Source organism: Saccopteryx bilineata, chromosome 4 (assembly GCF_036850765.1).
Source record: "Saccopteryx bilineata isolate mSacBil1 chromosome 4, mSacBil1_pri_phased_curated, whole genome shotgun sequence".
In the NCBI taxonomy this organism is placed as follows: Eukaryota; Metazoa; Chordata; class Mammalia; order Chiroptera; family Emballonuridae; genus Saccopteryx; species Saccopteryx bilineata.
In genome coordinates, this window is record NC_089493.1 from 44,743,369 (window position 1) to 44,766,568 (window position 23,200).

Consider the following 23,200-nt stretch of genomic DNA (forward strand, 5'->3'; position numbering starts at 1 on the left):
GACCCCAGCCCGCATCCCCCGCGCCCCCGCCCCGCCCCAGGCTCCTCCCCAGACCCCGCCCCCTCGCCCAGGATGCATCTGGTTGAAAACAAAATCCCACGTGACTGGCCCTGCTCACAGGCTATCATGGCGTCTCCCAGTGGGAAGGGAGCCCGGGCGCCGGAGGCTCCTGGCTGCGGGCCCCGGCCGCTCGCCCGAGATCTGGAGGACTCGGTGGACGACGCGGAGGGGCTGTACGTGGCGGTCGAGCGCTGTCCGCTGTGCAACACCACCCGCCGCCGGCTGACGTGCGCCAAGTGCGTTCAGAACGGCGACTTCGTCTACTTCGACGGCCGCGACCGGGAGAGGTACGGCGGCCGCCACGGCCCTATTGTTTCTTCCCCGGGTGTCTCCTCAGCTCCGCGCTGGGGGCTGGAGGCTGAGACCCAGGTCTTGACCCAGGAATCCCCTGAAAGGAAAGGCAGATAGGGAGGGTTGCTGCTCTGCTCCTAGGAAACAGGGTCGAGGGTGAGAAGGTCGCCGTTTCCCCATAACCCACCGTTGTGGGGAGTCTGACCCCACCTTGCTCCTGGGTATTAGGGAAAATGGATAGATGGTGACTCCAGAGGAGTCTTCCCCCTGTTGCTGCCTTAGAGTTGGATTCTCGGCCCTTTGCTGCACTCCCGTTCAAAGCTTGGTTTAAGCTTTCTCTGTCTTCCAAAGCACATTCATTCTAGAGGAGAAACCAGAAGAGAATTAAGTAACTGGTTAAGAGGGATTCGAGCGTCACAGCTGGACCTTGTTATCAGACATGCTTACTCTGTGTGAACTGGGACTAGCTAATTGCTCCCTGATTGTTTTTGGATGCTAAGGAGTTTGGGGATGTGTTTTGGTTTTGTGTTAAAATCCAGACTAGGAGCTGTAAGCCCTTGGTTAAAGAGAATTTAATTTAGGAACATGTTTTGGCCTTGTTTTGAAATCAAAGCAGAGAGCTACAAATCCTTGATTAAGATAATTGAAGAATTAGTGTGTTTGGTTGAAGGGTTTCCCAACTATAGTTTCAATAACTTCGTGTCAATAATAGTAAGATAGCTAACTTTTTGATCGCAAAAGTTCAAGTATTAATTCACTTACAATAACCCAGTAAGTTATTATCCCCAGGTTATTTCTGAGGGAACTGTTAAGTAAGTGCCTTTTCCTAGGTTACATGGATGAGTGTAGGGACAAATTAAGATCCAGGCATCCTAAACCTGTGTACCATCCACTTAACCACTTTTTTTTACAACCTTTATATTTGGAAATCTCTTGAGTTTCTAGTATTCCTCTGATCCTGAATGGAGTTGGTTTCTATTTTTCTTTTTTGAGATTTGTAGGATATAATCTCTTTAGAGCATTGCTGTGTCTTATTCATCCACTTGTTGACTTTAGAAACTGATCTGATAGTGATATCTTTAAAAATTAAACCATTTTTAAAAAGATTATATTGATTTTTCAGAGAGAAGAGAATGGGGGGAGTGAAAACTATCAACTCATAGTTGATTCACCTTAGTTGCTCATTGCTTGCCTGTTACTATATGTATGTGCCGTGACCCAGCAAGCCCAGGGTTTCCAACCCGCAAACTCAGCGTTCCAGATCAACGCTCTATCCACTGTGCCACCACAGGACAGGCTAAACCAATTTTTTCAAATGTGAAAATACTAGGTATGAGATGAAAATGTCTGAGTTTTTCAAGGGTTCAGTTCTAGACCCTCTATCTATATGTTTTCCTACATGCATTCTCATGACTTAAATGCCATCTCTGTAAGGTGAAAACTTCTAGACTAATCTCCAACCCAGACCTCTTTGGAATCCAGAAAACAGCTGCCTGCTGAACATCTATATTTAAATTTGTAATAACTATCTCTGTCTTGGCAAACTGAACTTACTACTTTCCATCATAAATCTGTTCCTCCCATGCTCATGCCATCCAGTAAATGGTAATTTCATTCTTCTTTGCTACAAGCCAAAAAACTTCAGTCTTCCTTGACTCCTCTCTTAATGCCACCCTCTCTAATCCCATCAATAAATTTTTTCCACTCTTCAGAACTTAAGTCTGACCCTTTCATCATCTCCTGGACTGATCCACAAAGAAATACTGCCTTGTGAGCCTCTGCTTCAACCTTGGCTCCCTTATGGTGTTATTTCCATGTTGCAACACTACTCCATTCCTCTTTGAAACATTTCAGGGGGTTCCTGAAAGATTTTGCCCAAAAGTAAAAAAAAAAAACAAACCAAAAAACCAGGTCCTTAACAAGAGTTCTGCATTGCCCATTCTCCTCTGAGCTGTTATTTTCCCCTTACCTACTCTGCTATACCACCCTGGCCTGCTTGCTAGTTCTCAAACATGCCAAGAACACTCCTGCCTCATGATGTTGCAGTCTTATTCAGACTGCCAGGAGCTCTTCTCCCGGAAATCTTCCTGGCTGCCTCCTTTGTTTCTTTTAGCCCTCTGCTCATTTATTAGAGAAACTCTTTTTGACCATTCAAGTAAAATAGTAACCTCCTTTCCCAGATTACCTGCTGTGTTGTCACCATCTATGGCTTACATGTTAACATGTCTAGCTGTCCTCTGCTCCAGTGATGTAAGATCTATGAGGGCAAGGCTCCACCAGTTTTGTACTCTGCTGCGTGCTCACATAGTAGATGCTTATAAGATTTGTTGAATGATTGAATGCTTTTACCCCTCCTTCCCAAACTTAGTCTGATCCTGAATACTTTCATTTTTATCCATTGTATCCCTTTGTTACTTAACCAGAAGCCTGGGAGTTATTATAATTCTAGACTTTTTCTTCTTTCTTATTCCATGTGTCCAAGTCATTGGCAAGTCTAATAAGTCTAATTTAATTTGCTCCAAAATAGATCCTGAATCTGTTTACTTCTAGTCCAGACTGCCCTCATTTCTCTCCTGGCCACTTACTGGTTTCCTTTTTTTTTTTTTTTAACCTCATACAGCACCTCCTCTCCCTCCCTCTGACCTCCACACAGTAGCCACTGTAGAATTGTAAATCAGATAATGTCACTGTTTTACTGAAACATTTCATTGGCTTTCCACTGCATTTAAAAAGAAATTCAAACAATTAATTTAATTAAAAAAGAAATTCAAGCTCCTTGAATTTATATGGCATATGAAGTCCCGTGTGATTTGGCAACTGTTTACATTCTAACTTTGGCTGTAAGGTTGAGTTTAAAATGTAGGCCTTGGATTCATACTCATTGAATTGAATCCAATTTCCATCATTTCCCATGTGATTTTGAACAAGTTAATGTTTGTTAACCTTGCCTATGCTTGTTTCATTTTGAAAATGGTGGGATAGCTAACTTCATAGGTTTCTGATGGTGATTTCATAAGAGGCTGCATTAAAGTACTTAGCATGCTTTCTCATATTCACTGCTCCATCATTAGGACCTTCTCTCAGTCCTGAAGCACTTGAAACTTTTGCACCACTGGGCTTTTCCCTGCTGTTCCCTCTGCCTGGAACACTTTCCCTCCTAATTGACATCTTGTCTTTCTGTTTTAACTTAAATGTTACTTCTTTAGAAGGCCTTCCCTGACCTTCACTAAGTAGGTTCACACTTCCATCTCTTCCCCTATTATTTTCTGTCCCGATCCTCAATCCCTTCAGATACTGAGCAGTGATGTGTAACATTTATTTGAGGAGGATCTCGTATCCAGAATTTAGTTCCATGAAGGCATGAACTATGGTTTTGTTCCGTCAAATCACCAGTGCTTCGTGCAGCAGCAGTGGGTAGTACATAGTAGGCGTATTACCAAAGGACCAGCAAAGGCAATAGACTTTTAGAAATATAAATTCCTTGCTAAATCTTGAGCATTAAAGTGAATTTTCAGAAGAGCGATGTAGTGGATTTCTTTTTCTAAGAAAAATAAAGAGCAAATACTAGAACCATTCAAAGTTGAGAAATAAAAAAGAAAATGTAGGCTTCGGGGGCAGCAAGACTGCCCAAGTGGCCTGCTCAGCTGCTTCATTTCACGTTTCCTTGTTCTCTCTTCCCAACTGTGTCTTCCCTAAGAAGAGGGGTTTGTTTTCATCGCTCCCGGCACAGTGCGGAGGAGCTACTAGGGTGAAAGACTCTCTTGAGACCCAGAACCATTGTCCTAAAAGCCAGATCATTTTTAATGAGCTCTCACTGGGTGCAGTTATCTGCATAAAATATTCTCGCAGTTTACGGAGGAGAAAGGCAGGTAGGTCTCTGCTCTGAAGGATTTACATTGACTTCTAAGAAGCCTTAAATTGTGAGGGGCAAAGATTGGTTGTGAGATCCTCTGTCTTTGGTATTTATGAAAGTTTTGTAATTATGTGTTTTGCTTTAGACTCTGAAAAACTCCTCGCTAACTGTGGGAAATCACTTGGAAATAAAATGTGGAGATTTACAGCACAGTTTAAAAACTTTTGTTTAATCTCTGATTTTTTTCAGTAAATACCTACCTGGTGTTGAATGTGATAGTACATATCAAAGTTAATGAAATGTAAATATATATATATGTTTAGGTTTCATTAATGGACTAGCTGAATAAACAGGTTTTTAAAAAATATTTTTTTAAGACTATTCATTTTAGAGAGAGAAAGCAGGGGTGGGGGCGGAGAGGGGGAGGAGCAGGAAGCATCAACTCCCATATGTGCCTTGACTGGGCAAGCCCGGGGTTTCGAACTGACGACGCTTTATCCATTGTGCCACCCCAGGTCAGGCTGAATAAACAGGTTTTAATGGTTTAACAATTCAAGAGAAATTAGATATTAAGGACTCAGTCTACCTCAATAATTAGTTCCTTTGACTCCTAACAAAGGAGCATGTGTTTTTATATAATTTTGTGGAAAATACGAATTGGCAGATTGATTGGTTGAAAAATACCTAAACTAACTACTTTTCAGTTGTTCAGTGGGAAGACTTCCTTATACCTCAGTATCCTCACCAGCCTTTCCTTACCTCCCACCTTGGGCCCAATCCTAAAACAATACCCACCTCCTTCGCCACTTTTTCACCTGCCTTTTAACTGTGTGCTTCTTTAAGAGATGAAGAGGAATTATAGTAAGCAGTTCTCTCAACACAATGTTTGGATCTTGTACTGGTGAACATTTTAAAATTAACAGGTCTTTTAACAGGAATATAATTTTCTGGATTATACATTTATTTGACACCAAAAAATCGCACCGTTCCTCTACAGGGAACTAACAAAGTCACTTTTCCAGTCAAAACTGGAAAGAAATTAGTTACTGGTTTATGATAGGAGTGGGAGTGGGGTGGGGAATATCATCTGAGGATACCCAGAGACTGGAGGACTGGGAAAATCTGCCTGCTGGTTTAGGAACCAGTTATTTTAAAGTGTGGATTAAAAAGGCAGGCACATTTTTCTGAGCATATGGATATTGCTTTTATAAGTACATTTGCTGATGAGTTTTAAGGATGTATGATTATACTTTTACCAGGAGAGACAGAAATACGGGCACTAAACAAATGGAAGTGAGATAATAAATGACAAGAGATTTAAACATTACTGAAGATTTCAAGGGGAAGACATAACCAACATCCAAAAAATCTTTTGGCTTGTTTCTGTTTTCCCACTAGTATTCTTCTGGTTGTAACTAGCCTGCCTATAAAAATCTGTTGTCTTGAGAATTCAGTTCTGGCCCCATGTTTGTATAACCCACTCAGCAGAACAGAAGCTCTGTAGGTAGCTGGACTCCCCGCCTTTAGATAGGGTTTACCAGCATCACTGCGGTTTGATTGTGTCATTCAGGGTGGGTCTCAGCTCCCAGGCCATGCAGTTTACTCATTTTATGTGCACCTACAATTGTGGTGTTTTCAGTCATTATTACTGACTCCTCTCATCATTATACCTTTTAGAATTTATAAAAGGTTTTCAAATTTGTTATCTACCATTTATTTTCTATCATAAATTCATGTATTACCAACCTATTATAAAAGTGAGGAAACTGGAGTTATGCCTTAGTTACTCCCAGACTATGCTAATTCTTAAATTCACTTACAGATCGGAACTGCATTGTGTACGGCTGTGAGTTCATGAAACAGAGTTTATTCTTGTATTATTAACTAATATTGTATTATCTGTCATACAAACTGTACACTGGCTTTTGCCCCACCCTGTATATAGTTAAATTTAATACATTAGTAAGATTAAGTGTTAAATTACTCCCTGTAATGAGGAAGTAATGTAATGCTAAGTGCCTGTACCTGATGCTTTCACACTTATCTTAATCCCTGTAACAAAGTCATTTTACAAGTGAGGAAACTAAACAGTACTTTGTTTCAGTTATCTGTTAGTGACTTAACCTTCATTTCTCCCAAGGAGTGTTTTTAGTCTACTTTCTCATGTCCTAAATATTCTAACATAAATAACCATTCTGATAAGGACCGTGTTTTTCCCTGTTGCATTTGTCCATGAACATCATACCCTTGTATGCCTACAGAATTTAAGGGAGAAAACTTTGATGACTAGTAATTCATACTGTGTTAGTATCCTAATTCAAGAAATATGAGTTCCTTAACCATCTCTACTTAAAAAAGGAGATTGCTATGCTCTCCTCCCGGGAACATCTGTGCTCTCATTTACCTGAGAAGCCTCACTGCCTTATCTCTTTACAGTAACTGGAAATATTCATTCTTTCACCACAACCAGGGCCCAAATCAGAGGGGTGAAGCTCCCCACCATGGACCTGACCTAAAACTGTGTGCTCATTTCTCTCCTTTATATTTAAGGATCCCAAAGAGTGTGATCTGTCTCAGGCGACCTAAGAACTTTAGATATTTTAAGGGGATTATGAATATATATTTATAGTAGATGTCATCCTCAAAGGGGGAATGTGAGAAATTTTAATTGATTTCATATCTTTTTTTCTGAATGTAGAAGTACATATGAATATTGTAGAAAATTGTGAAAAACAAAAATACATAAAGGGGACTTTTTAAAGGCCCTCAAAGGTTTCTGTTTTCTTCTGATAATACATTCATGGTGCTGCTCAGATCCTTCTATTGCCATAACCCTAGGCACAAAGTAAACGAGCCCCTGGAATGAGGAAAAGGACTGGGCAGGCAGGTAGAAGGATCAGTTGTTTTATGGAACATGCTGTGCTTGGGCCATCTAAGTGCTCAATAAGTTGTAGGTGTTAGAATGGTGTTAATTATCACTTAGCACAAAGTTAACGTGGATCCCTAATAGAGCACTTGCCCTGGTGCTGTTTTCCCAGTAAGAAGGGACATTTTTATGAATGGTCTGACCTGTGTACAGGTCTCAGTCACCCATGATTGTCCGTGGCCAATGCTCACACTCATTAGCAGTACATGCCTATCCTTGTTTTCCCATTTGGTATGTTGAAATGCTTTGGTGCAGAAGAAATTAATTTTTTACCTTGTGAAACATAACAGTTTCCTCTGCCGGTAAATTCTTTCTTCCCTTATCAGGGCCAGCTCTAACTTATGCCCACGCCTTAGCCCAGATAGGCACAGCTCCCAGAAAGCTCCCTCTGAAGCCTGAACTGGGTTACGTGCTGTCTCTTATACCACCGGGTGCTGGGTGGCCATCACTCTCCTCATTCCATCAGCCTCTGTCGAAAGGCGACTGTCTGAAAGTCAGTTTAAGGGAATATTATTTAACGGGGAAAGAATTAGTTGCAAAGGTATAGAAGTATTTAGGAAACAATAGTCAATTTAAAGGAGTACCTTTTTTAGAGGAAAAAACAAATCATATAAGGAGAAATTTGGTAAATAGTATAGAAGGCCTTTTTAAATTAGGAGAGAAAATAGAAGAAATAGCATAGTAAAAGCCATGGTATGTGGTCCAGGTTCACTGGCAGATTCCTTTTAGAAAATGACACAAAAACTAGAATCATTAAACAAAAAATTAATAAATGTGTCTGCATAAAAGTGGGAAAATTCTGTAGAACAGAAACATGAGTAGTGAACATATTGGGGGGGGAGTTTCAAGATGTATGAAAGAAAAATGGCTAACTTCCCTAATAACCCTTTTAAAACTAGAAAAAGGATATGAACAGGAATAACAAAAGAAAAGCAAGCTAATTAGATAGGAAAGGGTATTCAACATTTCTAGTGAAATAAAGGCAAGTGAATGAATTCTGAATTATCTTTGGGTGAAGGGGTGGGAAGCCAGTCAGGTTAGCAAAGACTAAAAAGAGATGTGCTGTGTTTGGGGAGAGAATGGAAAAACATTCTCTTACTGGTGGGGTTGTAAACTGTATGAAATGATTCAGAGGAAATTTAAAGATAACTGCCAGAATTTTGCATGTAAATATTGGACCCAGCATTTTATTTTATTTATAGGACTTTCTCAGAGAATTGTAAAAGCTTGTAAAGATTTGTGCACCAGGAGATTCATTCATAGTACTGATAATAGTGAAAAATTGGCAGCAATGACAGTTCGATGGGAGTTTAGATAAATAAATTATATGATGTCTATTTGATGAAATTCTGTGTCCCTGTTAAAGAATGAGAGAGATTTATATGTTCTGACATGGAAAAACAAGATATTTTATGTGATAACCCCAACTTGAAGTACATAAAATATGATTCCTTACCCCCCCTTTTTAAATATAAAGTATGTGTCATTAAATCTGGTTTGAATATGACTATTAATCTTTCCACTTTTGGGAATCCATATTGAGAAAGCACAGACTTGTGGAATGAATTTATCTGTTTCCATGAGCAGTGGCATGGAGAATTCATAGAATGAATGAGTGCGCTTACGGGCAGATGAAATGCTGACCGAGCCACATTCCTTGGTATCGTCTGCTGTTTAGCTTTGTTAACACCACTTATTTTTAATTTCCTTCATGAAGGATCATATGACTCATGAAATGTTTGGTACAGTAGGGATTATCTTCTGTTTATTATTCCTGCTGTCATCTGTATATTTGTTTTAATTTTTTTTTTAACAAAGCCCAAGAGAATCAACCAGTTCTGTATAGAGCTGGACAGAGTTGTTTGTCATCCCGATTTGCTTTAGTGCAAAGTGGAGTGGCATTGTTATGACAGATCTGAAAGGAGAACTTCTATAACTTCTAAAAGCAAGACTTTATCTTCCATATCAGTACTTTGTGTGCATGATTTGATGAGTTGTCAATTTGTCATCTCCTTCAGGTTATGGGAACATGAATCACCACACTGCCTTAGTGAGATAGAAATAAATACCATGTGAGTTTCTCATTTTTGATACAAGGAAATGGAAGATTATAACAAATAAGTAATATCTCTAAGAGTACACAGCTGCAGAATATATCGTTAGATTTTATAATAGTGTGGAAGTTGCAGGCACATAGTAGAAGCCTGAGAAGTTAATTGATGAACCTAGGGTTTGTTTACATTCCATATTGGTTTCTGAGTTTCCTAATACTATATTTCGTGTGGTAACCACCTTACTGGACATTGCAGTGCCACCCAGTAGAGCCTTCTGCCATGATGTGCTGTTATTTGTGTTGTTCAGTATGGTAGTCCCCAGCCATTTGGGGCATTGAAATGTGGTTTGAGCAACTGAGGAACTGAATTTTTAATTTTAACTTAGTCATATAAGTTTATAATTCTGTCACATATTATATTGCTGATTTTGCTTTTTGTGTAATATATTATGTATTGTACATTTTCAGTGATTATTAAATGGTCATAGTTAGACCATTTTACCCCTTCCATTTAGAAGTAGATATCTTTGAGTATGTTTCAAACATGGGGTTATAGAAATAGTATTTTAGAGAGACTTCTCGATTATTGTAAGGAAGAGATTTTTGAAAATAGTGAGCCACTGTTAGTTCACTTGAAAATCAGTTGTACAATGTTAGTCATACAGTTTTTTAAACCAAATCTTTATTAAGCAACAAGCCACATTGTAGGTATTCAGAAGCCATGTGTGACTGGTGTTTACCATATTGAGCAGCACAGATCTAGAAGGTCTGACTGACACTGGTAGCCACCGTCAGCTACTTGACATTTATAGAACACTGTACCCAGCAGCTGTAGAATACATGTTCTTTCAAGTGCACGTGGGACTTGCACCAAGGCAAACCAAATTTAAGGCCACAAGGCAGTCAGTCTCAAATCACAGCATGAAATCTCATAGTATATTCTATGATCACATCAGAATGAAAGAATATAATAACAGTAAGTTACGTAGTAAAGCCCATAGATCTGGAAATTAAATAATATACTTGTAAATAATTTGTGAGTCAAAGAAGGAATCTGATGGAAAATTAGACATTTCATACTAAATGGTAATGAAAATACACTGCATCAAAATTTTCGATTTAGTTAAAGCAGTTACTTGGAGGGAAATTTTAACTTTATATGGTTATGTTAAAAAGGAAGGGGGACATACAATTCTTGATTTGAGTTTTCACCATAAGCTACCAAAAAAAAACAAACCCAAAAGGCAAACTAAACCCCAAATAAGGTAACAGGGAGAAAATAATAAGGCTAAGAATAGGAGACTGACAGGGAAGATAAACTGCAGTATGATATCCTGTGCTTTTGTTTGTTTTTTTGTTTTTGTTTTTGTTTTTTCTGAAGTTGGAAACAGGGAGGCAGTCAGACAGACTCCCGCATGCGCCTGACCGGGATCCACCCAGCACGCCCACCAGGGGGTGATGCTCTGCCCATCTGGGGCGTTGCTCTGTTGCAACCAGAGGCATTCTAGCGCCTGAGGCAGAGGCCATGGAGGCATCCTCAGTGCCCAGGCCAACTTTGCTCCAATGGAGCCTTGGCTGCGGGAGGGGAAGAGAGAGACAGAGAGGAAGGAGAGGGGGTGTGGAGAAGCAGATGGGTGCCTCTCCTGTGTGCCCTGGCTGGGAATCAAACCTGGAACTCCTGCACGCCAGGCCGACGCTCTACCACTGAGCCAACTGGCCAGGGCCTGATATCCTGTGCTTTTGATAACTTTTACTAAGTAGCTGGTTAACCTCCAATGACTAGCAGTTAAATCAGTGAGAAAAAAAAATTATGCTTTAAAATTTATAAGGAAAAAAATTGACAGATGAGAGCAGGATTAAATTAAGCTTAATGATTAAAATTATTTTTATAACGGAAGCCTCAATTTCTTTGAATTCAAATTCATGTTACTACTCTAATGTGCCTGTTTGGAAAATAATTTAACCTAGGGGTAGAAACCTATAGATACATTTTATAAACTGTGAAAGAATTTTAAAGCTGAGATTTTGAACTTAGTTTTAAAATAATCAAGTGGTAAGCAGCCATGTGCATCCCACGGAGATGTTGTGTATAGTACTTAACTTTCAAGACAGTGACATTTCCAGATGAGTCTGCAGAGATGCTTGGTTCCCAGAATCTCTTTGAACTGAAAAAAAAGTGAATATTGAATATTTTTTCTACAGGTTTATAGACAAGAAGGAACGGTTAAGCCAACTTAAGAGCAAACAAGAAGAATTTCAAAAAGAGTGAGTTTTTATTTTGCTTTTCAATCTGTGGAGGTTACACGGTCACCATTAAGGTGTCTGATCCAGTGGTCATTGTTTTTGCAAAGTGTGGTCTGCAGAGCATTCATATCAGAATTCATTAACTGAGGTAATAGTTAAAAATGCAGATTCTTCAAATCCTGTCCTCAGCTATCCTGACTGAGTAGATCTGGGGAGGCCTGAGAATCTGAGTTATTATTGAGCACCCCTGGTGCATTTCTCACACTCTGGATTTAAGAGTTTTCCTGTGGAACTTTCTGTCCCAAATTGACCCAGTCTCTGTTCTGCAGACACCACCCAGGTTTGATAAACACATCGCTAAGTGGATAAATACTCTGAGATGCCTTGCATTAGAGAGAACTACTTGAATTAATTTAACTCAGTTATTTCTTTAATTTGTTTGATCACAGAAACTTTTATTTTTCTAGAACACTTTACTCCAAAAAAGAAATTTTTGCAGATACTGGCTTGTACCTTTTCTTTGGGAGATGATAGCATTTTCAATTGTGAACCCTCTGTTGTAACATTAATTATGACTGATGGGAGTTATTAGTTATGACTGAGGACAAAGGCTGTGGCTGTTATGGAAGTTTATATTATGAACCTTTATTATGAATCTTTATAGAAACGCTTTGGGGTATGTGAGAAGTACGAAAGGAAGGAGGTAAGAGAAAATTGCATAGAACAGAATTTGGAAAACACTTATGTTTCAGTTCCACTTTGGTATTTCTAGCCATTTATTAGAACTTATTTTAAAAAGTTGTTGGTTTTAACATTTTTGAGCTTCACAAAATTTAATTATTTTAAGAGCTTATTCCATCTCTTCTCCATACAGAGTGCTAAAAGCTATGGAAGGAAAGTGGATAACAGATCAATTGGTAAGCTGTAAGAACTATTTAAATAGTGTTCTTTGTACTTGAGGTTACATGTTTTTTAGTTGATAGAGCTTAAACAATCATTGTGAATTTAAATATCTTTTTACTCATTTTTGGAAGATGTGTCTTTGAATATATTTGTAGTGTGCACTTCTCAAGTATTTTATCTAGATACCAAAACCAAGGTGTTGACAATTAATTAATAAGCTGTCATAAAGATTAATTATGAAGTCTGGTATTGACATAGACATGTAAGAACAACGGGCTGTCCTTTTTGAGAAAACCTATTTATCATAAACATGTAATCTAGGTGGAGTAATGATTAAATGTGAAAAGTAAAACCATAGAAATATGAAGAGAAAATGTGGGAAAGTGTTCATGCAATCCGGGGGTGAGAGGACCTCGATAAGCCATCAAGGGGAACATTCTGACAGACTACATAAAAGGTTCTTTAATAAACACCCTAAGCAAAATGAACATAAACTGAGAAAAGAAATGAATGCAGCATATGAAAATAAGGAGTTTGGTTGATAATGATTTTGTTCACTGTTGCTGGAAATATATATTGCCATATTTGGGGGACAATCTGGTGTATGTTTGGGTTTATTTTAATGCACTCTGATATCTCTGGCAATTTTCCTCTTAAGGAAATGCACGTGAAGGCAGAGATTTATGGATAGGGAAGTTGATGGTCTGCAGCACTAGTAGTAAAGTTAATTTCAAGTAAAAGCTAATTAAGGAGAATGTAATAAATATGATACTGTGTAGCTGTTTAAAAGAATGTGGTGAGGTCAGTCTACATGTATTGAAATGGAGTGATGTCCAAGGTATATTTTTTAATGAAAAAATTTTTAAATATTGGCTAAAGTATGATTCCATTTGTGTATGTGTTTTTATATATAAATATACTCTAAAATGTCTGAAAAGATGCACATCAAATTTTGAGATTGCCCCTGAGGAACAGGAAGGAGGCTACCAGTCACTTTCATTTTTCTGTTCTGGGATGTATATATTTTTTTCACAATAATAAGCATCACTTTTACTTTTTAAGTAACTTAAGGAATATTTGTGATATGCCTGACCTGTGGTGGCCCAGTGGATAAAGCATCAACTTGGAAACTGAGGTCGCCAGTTCAAAACCCCAGGCTTGCCTGGTCAAGGCACATATGCGAGTTGATGCTTCCTGCTCCTCTCCTCTTCTCTCTGTTCCTCTTTCTCACCCCTCTCTAGAATGAATAAAAATAAAATCTTTAAAAAAAAAAAGAATTTTTGATATAAGTGAATTCTATTCATGCTCTAAATCGTATAGAAACAAAATAGGCAGTAAGTAGTGAAAAAGATCACAAAAGGCTATTTATAAAGAAGCCTATCCCCATTATTCTGTAGTCCCTGTTCTGTTTTGTAATTTTTCTATCAAAAACTTCAATATTCATTCTTAAAGACTCATACCTTTTAAAAGTGAAGACGTTTCATTACCAATTCTCCGGAATTCACCAGTCCCCACGAGCCTGTTTTCAGATGTCTCTCACTGCACTGGAGCGGTTAGCATTTCGCCCCCAGAGCATCCCTGGGGCCTACTCCGTATCTTGTACTGTCAGACACCTTAAACATTTCAGTGTTGTTTTAAGCTTTTAATTAGCCACATTGATGGAGGCATTATAGAATAGATAATTTTGCTTTTTAACTGACTACTAGGTTGCATTTTTACTGATCTTGTATTCACCTTGGGGGAAGCAATACCTAAATCCTTAGTAATGTAAAGAGGAAATTTCGTGTTTCATATAATTGAGGCTTTTCAGGAAATCTTATGTAACTTACATTTTTTTAAAAAACTAGTTTTATTGTAGTTTTAATTATTTTGAAAATTATGTTTGTTTATTGCATTAATGAGATAATACAGGGAGGTTATTAAAGGTCTCCTCTGTAAATAGCACTAAGAGTTTAGAGCAGGGCATTGATAGAACTTTCTGTGATGATGCAGATGTTCTGTATCTGCATAGACCAATGTGGTAGCCATTAGCCACACGTGGTGTTGAGCATATGACATATGGGTAGTATGAGTAAGGAACTCAATTTTATATTTTATGTAATTTTAATTGACTTCTAAGCCACATGTAACCAGTAGCTATATATTGGACAGATCATGTTAAGAGAATGTTCTTCAACATTTTTCTGTGAATTTCTCTCTTAATTTTATAGCAGCTTCTACATTAAACCAGAATAATACTTTTTTTCTTTTTTGTAATTTACCTTAGTTATAAAAGCTATAATAAATATAGGTATAATAGTCTTTCTTCATTATGTTTTGTAATATATATCTGAATATAGGTAGTGATACATTACCAGGTAGATAATCTTATTAATTATGAGACAGCCATTTCTGATGTTTATTGCATACTTTTTAAGAGATGGAAAATAATGTCCTGCAAAATGAGGATTGAACAGCTGAAACAAACCATATGTAAAGGAAATGAAGAAATGAAGAAAAGTAAGTGATTTAACTTCTTCCCTTCAGCCCTAATAAAGAGCTCATGTGGAATTTAATGAAGGGTTGGAGGGCAATAGTAACCTGGAAAAGTCGACTGCTTGCCTTCCTCTCCTTCTAGAACACGTGTATAAGGAATTCTTACATTAAGACCTTTAAATAACCTGCTGTCTTTTTCACTCTAAAACAGGGGTCCCCAAACTATGGCCCGCGGGCCACATGTGGCCCCCTGAGGCCATTTATCCGGCCCCCGCCGCACTTCTGGAAGGGGCACCTCTTTCATTGGTGGTCAGTGAGAGGAGCACATTGACCATCTCATTAGCCAAAAGCAGGCCCATAGTTCCCATTGAAATACTGGTCAGTTTGTTGATTTAAATTTACTTGTTCTTCATTTTAAATATTGTATTTGTTTCCATTTTGTTTTTTTACTTTAAAATAAGATATGTGCAGTGTGCATAGGGATTTGTTCATAGTTTTTTTTATAGTCCGGCCCTCCAACAGTCTGAGGGACAGTGAACTGGCCCCCTGTGTAAAAAGTTTGGGGACCCCTGCTCTAAAAGTTAAGGAATGTATGTTTCCCATTTGCCTTAGCTAACAGGAGATACATAGTCTAATTTGGTTCCCATTTAAAGTCACTAGTTCATACCAGAAGCCTGTATAGAATATTGGTTTTTTTCCCTCTGATAGTGTGTCTTATACACTGTATAGTCTGTTTAATCTGTATTAATCTTTCATTGTATTTTTACAGATACCCTGTCATAGGTGATTATCAAAATTTAGGAGAGTCCTCTTAGAGATCCCGCATCCTCAGACATATTCCGTGTAGTTCTGAGGTTCAGTGTTTAAAGTTTAGAATGAGTCACCATCAGACCTTGTGAATCCCTTGCTTCTCTCTTCATTGCTTTCAGAAACAGTATCGTGTAGTGGTATAAAAAGGTGAGAAAGCTTCCACACTTGGGCAGTCTTTTTCCTCATAAAGTACTCACGCTGAGATTCATTAGCTGGAGAGGCAGGGCAGTGTGATGAAGAGGCACTCAGGACTGCGGACAGCCATTGTCCACTGAGTTTGGTGTGCGTTCTACTAAGACTGCTTCAACAGTAGTGTGTAGAGACTCCTCACTTACCCTTGCTCACGCTCTGTTCCCATCCGCCCATAATATTTACACCAGGGGTTTGCTAGCAGGCATCTGAGAACCTCCTGAGATTGCTGACTTACTGAGCTTGTTCATTTCTCTGATGAGCAGGTTTAAAAGTTTGATCAGCTGGAACTGATTCCTAACACCAAAATACAAAAGCAACAACCACAGTAAATAAAAGATACAGTTCTAAAGCAGTGGATGTACAACAGTGGTTTCCACTCCTAGCAGAGTAACTTGGTAACCTTTTAAAATCTAGAGAAGGTATCTTGGAACCCACCCTGGATTTAGGAAATTACCATCTCATGCATGGGGACCAGGTCAGTGGTTCTTAAACTGTCTGTAGTAAAAGACCAATTTTTTTCTCTTTGATTTCCAATCTGTCATAAGCTGATACCAATACTTTTATAAAATACAATAAAATTAATTACTAGAAAATGATCATGTTTGAATGTTATGGCAATGTGCAATTGCCATGTCAAAGAAAAAAATTCTAAATTTAATCTGTATTTCTGTACTTGTCTGATATGTAAAAGTTGGCAGACAGGCCCAGATCCAGAGGCCACACTGTCAGTACACTACTCTGGATGGTTCAGGTGGCCACCAGGGTTGAGAACCCTGCTCTTTAGAACATGAGTGCAGGCTAGTTGCCACGCTCACAGCCTTCTGCAGACAATTTTAAGGGAGTTCGTAGACTCCAGGAACTATTTGTAGAGGTAATTGCTGGGTATGATTTATTTTAGATTCTGAAGGTCTTCTCAAAACCAAGGAAAAGAATCAGAAGCTTTATACACGAGCTCAACGGCATCAGGAGAAGAAGGAGAAGATTCAGAGGCACAATCGCAAACTCAGTGACCTTGTAGAAAAAAAGACCAGCGACTTGAAGGGTCATTATGAGCGTCTGGCAAACCTTCGGCGATCTCATATATTGGAGCTCACCTCTGTCATTTTTCCCATCAAGGAAGTAAAGACGGGTGCAAGGTATAGTAAGCAAGTCTTGTGACTCTAGAATAGATCAGGATCCAAAAGTCAAGTATATTCAAGTGTGTCAGCAACCTCATTTATTTGACCTCATTCTGGGGCCGTTGGTTTCCTGGTAATTAAACTGACTGGAGTCTTATCTGCTTCAGCAAACACTACACACTGCATGAGGTCGGGAGGCAGCCAAAGTAAAGGGTGGTGGCCCCCGGAGGAGTGGGGCCTAGGCTTGTGTACTCTTCCCGCGGAGGTGCTGACTCACTTCTGATCAAGAACCTGTTCGCTGCAATCCCAGTCAGGCTGTTTAGCAATTATTTATATACTGTAAGGCAGGTTCTTGAACTTCAAAGTTTTATTTCCTTGTCTGTTAGGGTAATAAATGCCGACCTCACAGAGAAATCCTGAACTGAAATGGAAGACCACACCTGGTGCTTGGGTGTCTACATGGTGCCAGCCTTTTCGTGGTGACTAGCTGCTGTCACGCACTGGGTAGTATGAGCGGTAGGACCTGGATCCCTCAGTAGTCAGTGGGATTGGCAAGGCAGCGATTCCCCACCGGGTGTTCATCAGAGCCACCCAGGAGCTTTTGGAAAACGCAGGCCCGGAGGACACATCTCCAGCCTCCCAGCCTGTCTCGTAATACTTGTATATTTTTAAACCTGCCCACACAGTGCTCATAAGCAGCCAGGGTTAGAAACTTCCAGTGAAGAGTTTCATTTGCTTCCTCGGTAAGCAGCAGGCTGCTCGGTTGCAGAGTTTCTTCTGTCCCTTCGGCCGCCCTCAGTTTGCAGCCCCTCTCCCCGGACACAGTGGACACGCTAGCCATGTGACTTTTCTCTGCTACCTCCCTGCAGTCTGTCTCTGTCTGTTGCCAGAGTTAGCTTCCTACAAGCTTAAAAGTCTGTTGCTTCTACTTTGAAACCTTTCTGTCTGATTCTTACCAAGTTAATTTGTCATTAGTAATAGCTGGTAATAAACTAAAAAGGCAGGTTCAAAATACAGCAGAATAGAGCTTTCAGAAGTAAACCCCTTAGGTGGCTTTTTGGGTAAATGAGGAAAAATCGGATTGCTTGAAAATTGGCGTAAAGCCAACCAGCTAGGCCAAAGGGGATAAAAATGCTGACAAAACAGAAACGTGAAGCCAGATGACATTCTCATGGGCCGGGTCCTGTGGGAGCATGGGAAAGGTCACGGGTTCCTTTGGAGGTAGCTTCCAGGAAAGCTCACCCTCCCAAGGTAAAAAGATTTATGGAGAAGAAATTGAATGGTGGCAGACGTGTCTGAGGAATATTGTGGGGATTTGGTCCCTTTACGAATCTTGTGACAGGTGACCATGGAGATAGCAGCTAGTAGGCAGCAGTGATACTGGAATGCCGGTAGTTTGAGCAATAGTATCGTCACTGTGGAAGCCTTGGAATGAAGGTAAAGACCGGCTGTGCTCGCCAGAGACATCAGCTGCTTCCACCTGTCCCCTCTCCGCTGCACCTGTGTCACTACAAGATAAATATCAAGTCGTGTACATTTTCATATTTTTCTGCTAAATAAACTTTTGTATTGGTCAAAATCCTCTCGGGCCAAGATACCAGTGCCGCACACACCACAGTGAGCAAGAGGGCGGCCAGTTTCAGACACCAAGGAGGCGACACTGCATACAAAGTTGTGGAAATGAAAACAGAGAAACTTCCTCCTGCTACATGTGCTGTTTAAGTTTTTCCTACTAGTATATATTATTATGTACTGTTAAATTTTTTTTAAGTTGACAGTCTTGAAGTTATCCCTATAATAAGATTTCTTATTCATTCACACTTCTCAAGCTTCCTTGAGGGGGAGGAGGAAGTCGTGGTACAGCTTAGAAGTGGCCAGAGCTCCTCGCCCCCCCGTCTGATCCGGGGCAGCCAGTAGGAGTTAGGCTGCATGTGAGCTGTGGCGGGAGGAAAAGGGATGGAGAGCCGCTGCCCGGGAGACCAGCGCCTACACTTGGTGCAGCACAGAAGGCCCTGCCGGCTCCCTCTCCTGCACTTCCGTGTGCATTCTGCACACAGCCCACCCCACCGGCCCCTGCCCCGCAGGCACGCAGTGCTCTTTCCTCCTGTGCATCTGTGCCCGCTGCGACTGCTCGTTCCTGTCCTCTGCAGGGCTGTGGACCCCGCAGCTCTTTCAGGGGATTCGCGCAGTCTAAACTGTTTGTATGTGATGATCCTGACACTGTATTTTCCTTTTCCACTGTTGACATTTGCAGCGGTGGCTCAGAAGCCGCGGTGGGTAGCACCTCTGGTGCCTTTACACAGCAGGCAGCGGCACCACGCTGCAGTAGTCACTCATTCCGCCAGGTACTTGTAGTATTAAACAGGCCGGTTTTATAACAAGAGTGTTCTTAATGAAGGAATAGAAATTATCAATTTTATTTAAATGTTACTGTCCTGGCCCCGCATCCACGTCTTTTTAACTTACCACGTGACGAGCTGGGCAGTGTGCAGAGGCGGCCTCTGCTGTGGACGGAAACGTGGCTGGCGCAAGGTAAAGCCCTCGGGAGCTGCACGCAGTAGTCGCTTTTCTTGTGGGCCACTCTTTCTACTTGAAGGAATACCTGAAAGACTAGGGTCTTACAGAGATTTTCCAAAACAGTCTCTGTTAGTGCTGCATTGTGTTCTGTGACTCATCTGGTCGTTGTTGCCACTCTTTACTTGATTTGAAAAGTACAGATTTTTTTTTCATAAAGATATGCTACGTTAACATATAATACAGGTGTGTTATTTTTGAATGAATTAATCTAAAATGTTCTCAGATTTCTAATGTAGTAAATCTCGGTAGATCTAACCCAGATACACAAAAGCTCTTTGAAGTCCTCAGAAATACTTATGTGCACAGAGGATCTTGAGACCAGATCATTTGAGGGCCTGACATTGGAGGCCCTCGTGGTGCCACCTGCTTTACACTCACGTGGGCTTCTGTGCCGCAGCTGCTTTGACCTTCTTCTCTGATAGCAGTCACTGGTCTCTCCGTTTCCACGGCCACTGCTGTCCTCGTGTGCCCTTCCCAGTGTTCTGCGTATCTGGTGAGTGTATTGCATACTCTTTAAAGCCCAGCCCCCTGAAATCCATTTGCATCTTCTGATCTGTAGAGACCCTGCGGATGTGTCTTCAGAGAGTGACAGTGCCATGACCTCCAGCACCGTGAGCAAGCTTGCCGAAGCCCGGAGGACGACATACCACTCCGGCAGATGGGTCTGTGACGATCACAATGGGGACACCAGCATTAGCATTACAGGGCCTTGGATTAGCCTTCCCAACAACGGGGACTACTCTGCCTACTATAACTGGGTGGAAGAGAAGAAAACCACACAGGGGCCTGGTGAGGAGCAAAATAGTCTTTGGAAGCTTTTATAAACATGTATTTTTAAATTGGGGTAAAATTCATGTAACAAAATGAACAGCTTTAAACAATTCAGTGGCATTTAGTATATTTACAGTATGGTACAGTCATCACCATTGGTTAGTTCTTAAACATTTTCTTCAAAAGAAATGGAAACGCCAGAGCATGAAGCAGTTACTCCCCTTCCCCCTCTTCCGAGCGGAGCCCCGGGCAATCACTAATCTGCTTTCTGTCTCTAGTTGTGTCTATTCTGGATATTTCATGTAAATCAGGTCTTTCCATACGTGGCCTTTTGTGTGCGGCTTTTTTCACTTAGCATGTTTTCAGGGTCTGTCCACATTGTTGTGTGTTGTCAGCATTTCATTCTTTGATAACAGTAACATTCCATTGTATGGATATATCATATATTGTTTATCCATCCGTGGGTGTCCTGAAAACACTGTAGATACTTCATCTTTTGGGGGTTGATATTGCTTTATTTATATAAAAAGATCTCACTACTTAAAGAAGTATATTTAGCCTGTGTCCCATTTTTACAGTTTTTGGAGCTTGCATTAGCAGTCCTAAATAGAGACTGAATATCAAAATAGAGAAACCCTTTAAAACTCCTGCAGCTTCTCTGGTGAAGGAGGGGTGTTGATTTAGTCACTTAGTAAATATTTACTGAGTATGTGTGCTTTATGCCACGTACAGTGCTGTGTGCTGGTGACACAAAGGTGATGTCACCAAGACAGGTGTAGCCCTTTGCCCTTTTGTGAGAAGAACAACAGGAAGCAAGTAATGGTCAAAAGCACTACACACTGAGTGTGAGCTGTGGGCGGAACCAGCAGCATCATGGGGCGGGGCTCCAGAGGAAGGGGCTGCTTTTCCCTGGGGTAGTCTAGGGAGGCTGATTTGGGCATTAATCGTTCTGATAAATAATACATTATCAGAGTCAAGCAGTTTAGACTTTTAACTTCAATTTTGCTGGGCCTGTTTAGGCCCATTTCACTCAGTAAAAGCCATAAACAATGCAACATGTACCTTTTATTAGTAAGGAGTAGAACGTAACCATCAGTAATGTACTGATAAAATAGAAATCAAATATAGGTTCATTCATATTTTTGTTGAAATTAAAGTTGGTCTGTGTATGGTTGTTGTTTTTATACTTTAGACATGGAGCATAACAACCCCGCTTATACAATCAGTGCCGCGTTGTGCTATGCCACCCAGCTGGTCAACATTTTGTCTCATATACTTGACGTAAATCTTCCCAAAAAGCTGTGCAACAGGCAAGTAATTGAAGGTGGTGATGTCTGTTTGTCATGGATCTCTTATGTTCTTATTCATTCTAATTAAATCAAAATCAAGAGTATAAGTGTTATCAGGACAGAAAAGTCTGACTGTAGATACTGAGATTAATTTCATAAGCCTCATGTGGTGCGAATTTGTGTTATCTAATAATTGCACATGAAGTGTTTGAGAAGACCACAGAGTCTCCCGCTTGAAAAAAGAATTAAAGGAAAAGCCAGGATATTCACATGTGCAAGAACCGGGTACATTGAAACACTTGAAATATTTTTAATTTTTTAAAAATAATAAACATAGTTTAAAAAGCTTTTTAAATATAAGGGTTTATAATCTACCCAGTTCCTACTAAGACTTTCCTGCCACCCTTCAGTTATCCCTGCATTTCAAGCAAAACATTATGTATGGTTACCATCACTCCCCCCTTACACACAAAACATATGCTGTACTAAGGGGTTTTGCACCTTGCTTGTTAGGCTTTTATTTATTAAACAAATATTTATTGAGTGCCTACTATGTGCCAGGCAGTGTTCTAGGTAATGAGAGGGTACAAGGGTGTTGAAAACATAATCCCTACCCTCTTGGCACTTAATTTTACTGAAGGGACAAGTAATAAACAGTATGGCAGATAGTGACAAGTGCTGTGGAGAAAGCATTAGAGCAGGTGAGAAAGGGGATGTGGAGGCAGGGAAGGGCTTGCTGCGTTTGAGTGGGCAGGGGTGTATCCTGAGGGAGGAAGGGAGCAAGCCAGGCGGACCCTCGGGAGAGGCTGTGGCAGAGAGGAAGGCCAGGGCAAAGCCCTGGGAAGAGGGAGCTCCGAGGAGAGCAGCGGAGGCCGAGGGCAGCAGGCAGGGTCAGGTTGCTGTGTGGGGCCTCGTAGCGCCTCAGTGAGCCTTCTACGGTCATTCGGTGTAAAGTGGGCGGGGGCGGAGTTTTTCTTTGCGTAAATGTTCCAGGATCTTACCAGTCCTCTCTTCTTATTATTATTCAGGGAATAATCTTACATATTCATCATTTCATTAGTTTGCAGGTGTTTGTGTAGAATAAAGTTTCAGAAGTGGAGTTGCTAGTCAAAGTGTATAAGCATTTGTCATTTATATAAATGCAGTAAAATTGCTCCATGAGGGGGAGTAGTTCATTCTTAGAAAGTTTCCAAGTAATGTAAGGGGCAAAGGCCACGGGTAGGTTTTATACTGAACTGTGGTATAAAGCATACTCTTCAGAATGAACATTTTAACATAGAATTTCCTAAAAAAATACAACTTTACAAATTGTATGTTTGTTTTACAGTGAATTTTGTGGGGAAAACCTCAGCAGACAGAAATTTACTCGTGCAGTAAAGAAGCTGAACGCAAATATTCTTTACCTGTGCTTTTCTCAGGTATGGAGGGTGTGCTGGGAACTAAATTTTAATTTCTTAATGTGGCTGAAAATAGTAATCAGTTTTTTGCTTTTTCTAGCATGTAAATTTAGATCAGTTACAACCACTGCATACCCTCAGGAACCTAATGTACCTGGTCAGCCCGAATTCGGAACACCTGGGCAGGTAAGAAGGTGTTGATTGCTTTCCTCCAAGTGGTACTGTTGTGACTACTTTTTTT

The 23,200-nt window shown here is 40.3% G+C and overlaps 1 protein-coding gene across 1 annotated transcript in view; it reads left to right on the top strand.

Moving 5' to 3' along the window:
• Window positions 1-112: 112 nt before the first annotated feature.
• Window positions 113-23,200, top strand: part of ATG14 (autophagy related 14) — a 34,623-nt gene continuing 11,535 nt past the window's right edge. Inside the window, exons 1-9 of the mRNA XM_066275987.1 lie at window positions 113-347; window positions 11,386-11,448; window positions 12,302-12,344; window positions 14,748-14,829; window positions 16,706-16,943; window positions 20,062-20,291; window positions 21,466-21,583; window positions 22,890-22,980; window positions 23,060-23,145. Coding sequence (XP_066132084.1) covers window positions 127-347; window positions 11,386-11,448; window positions 12,302-12,344; window positions 14,748-14,829; window positions 16,706-16,943; window positions 20,062-20,291; window positions 21,466-21,583; window positions 22,890-22,980; window positions 23,060-23,145 — 1,172 coding nt within the window. The 5' untranslated portion in view covers window positions 113-126. The remainder of the gene's footprint in view (window positions 348-11,385; window positions 11,449-12,301; window positions 12,345-14,747; window positions 14,830-16,705; window positions 16,944-20,061; window positions 20,292-21,465; window positions 21,584-22,889; window positions 22,981-23,059; window positions 23,146-23,200) is intronic.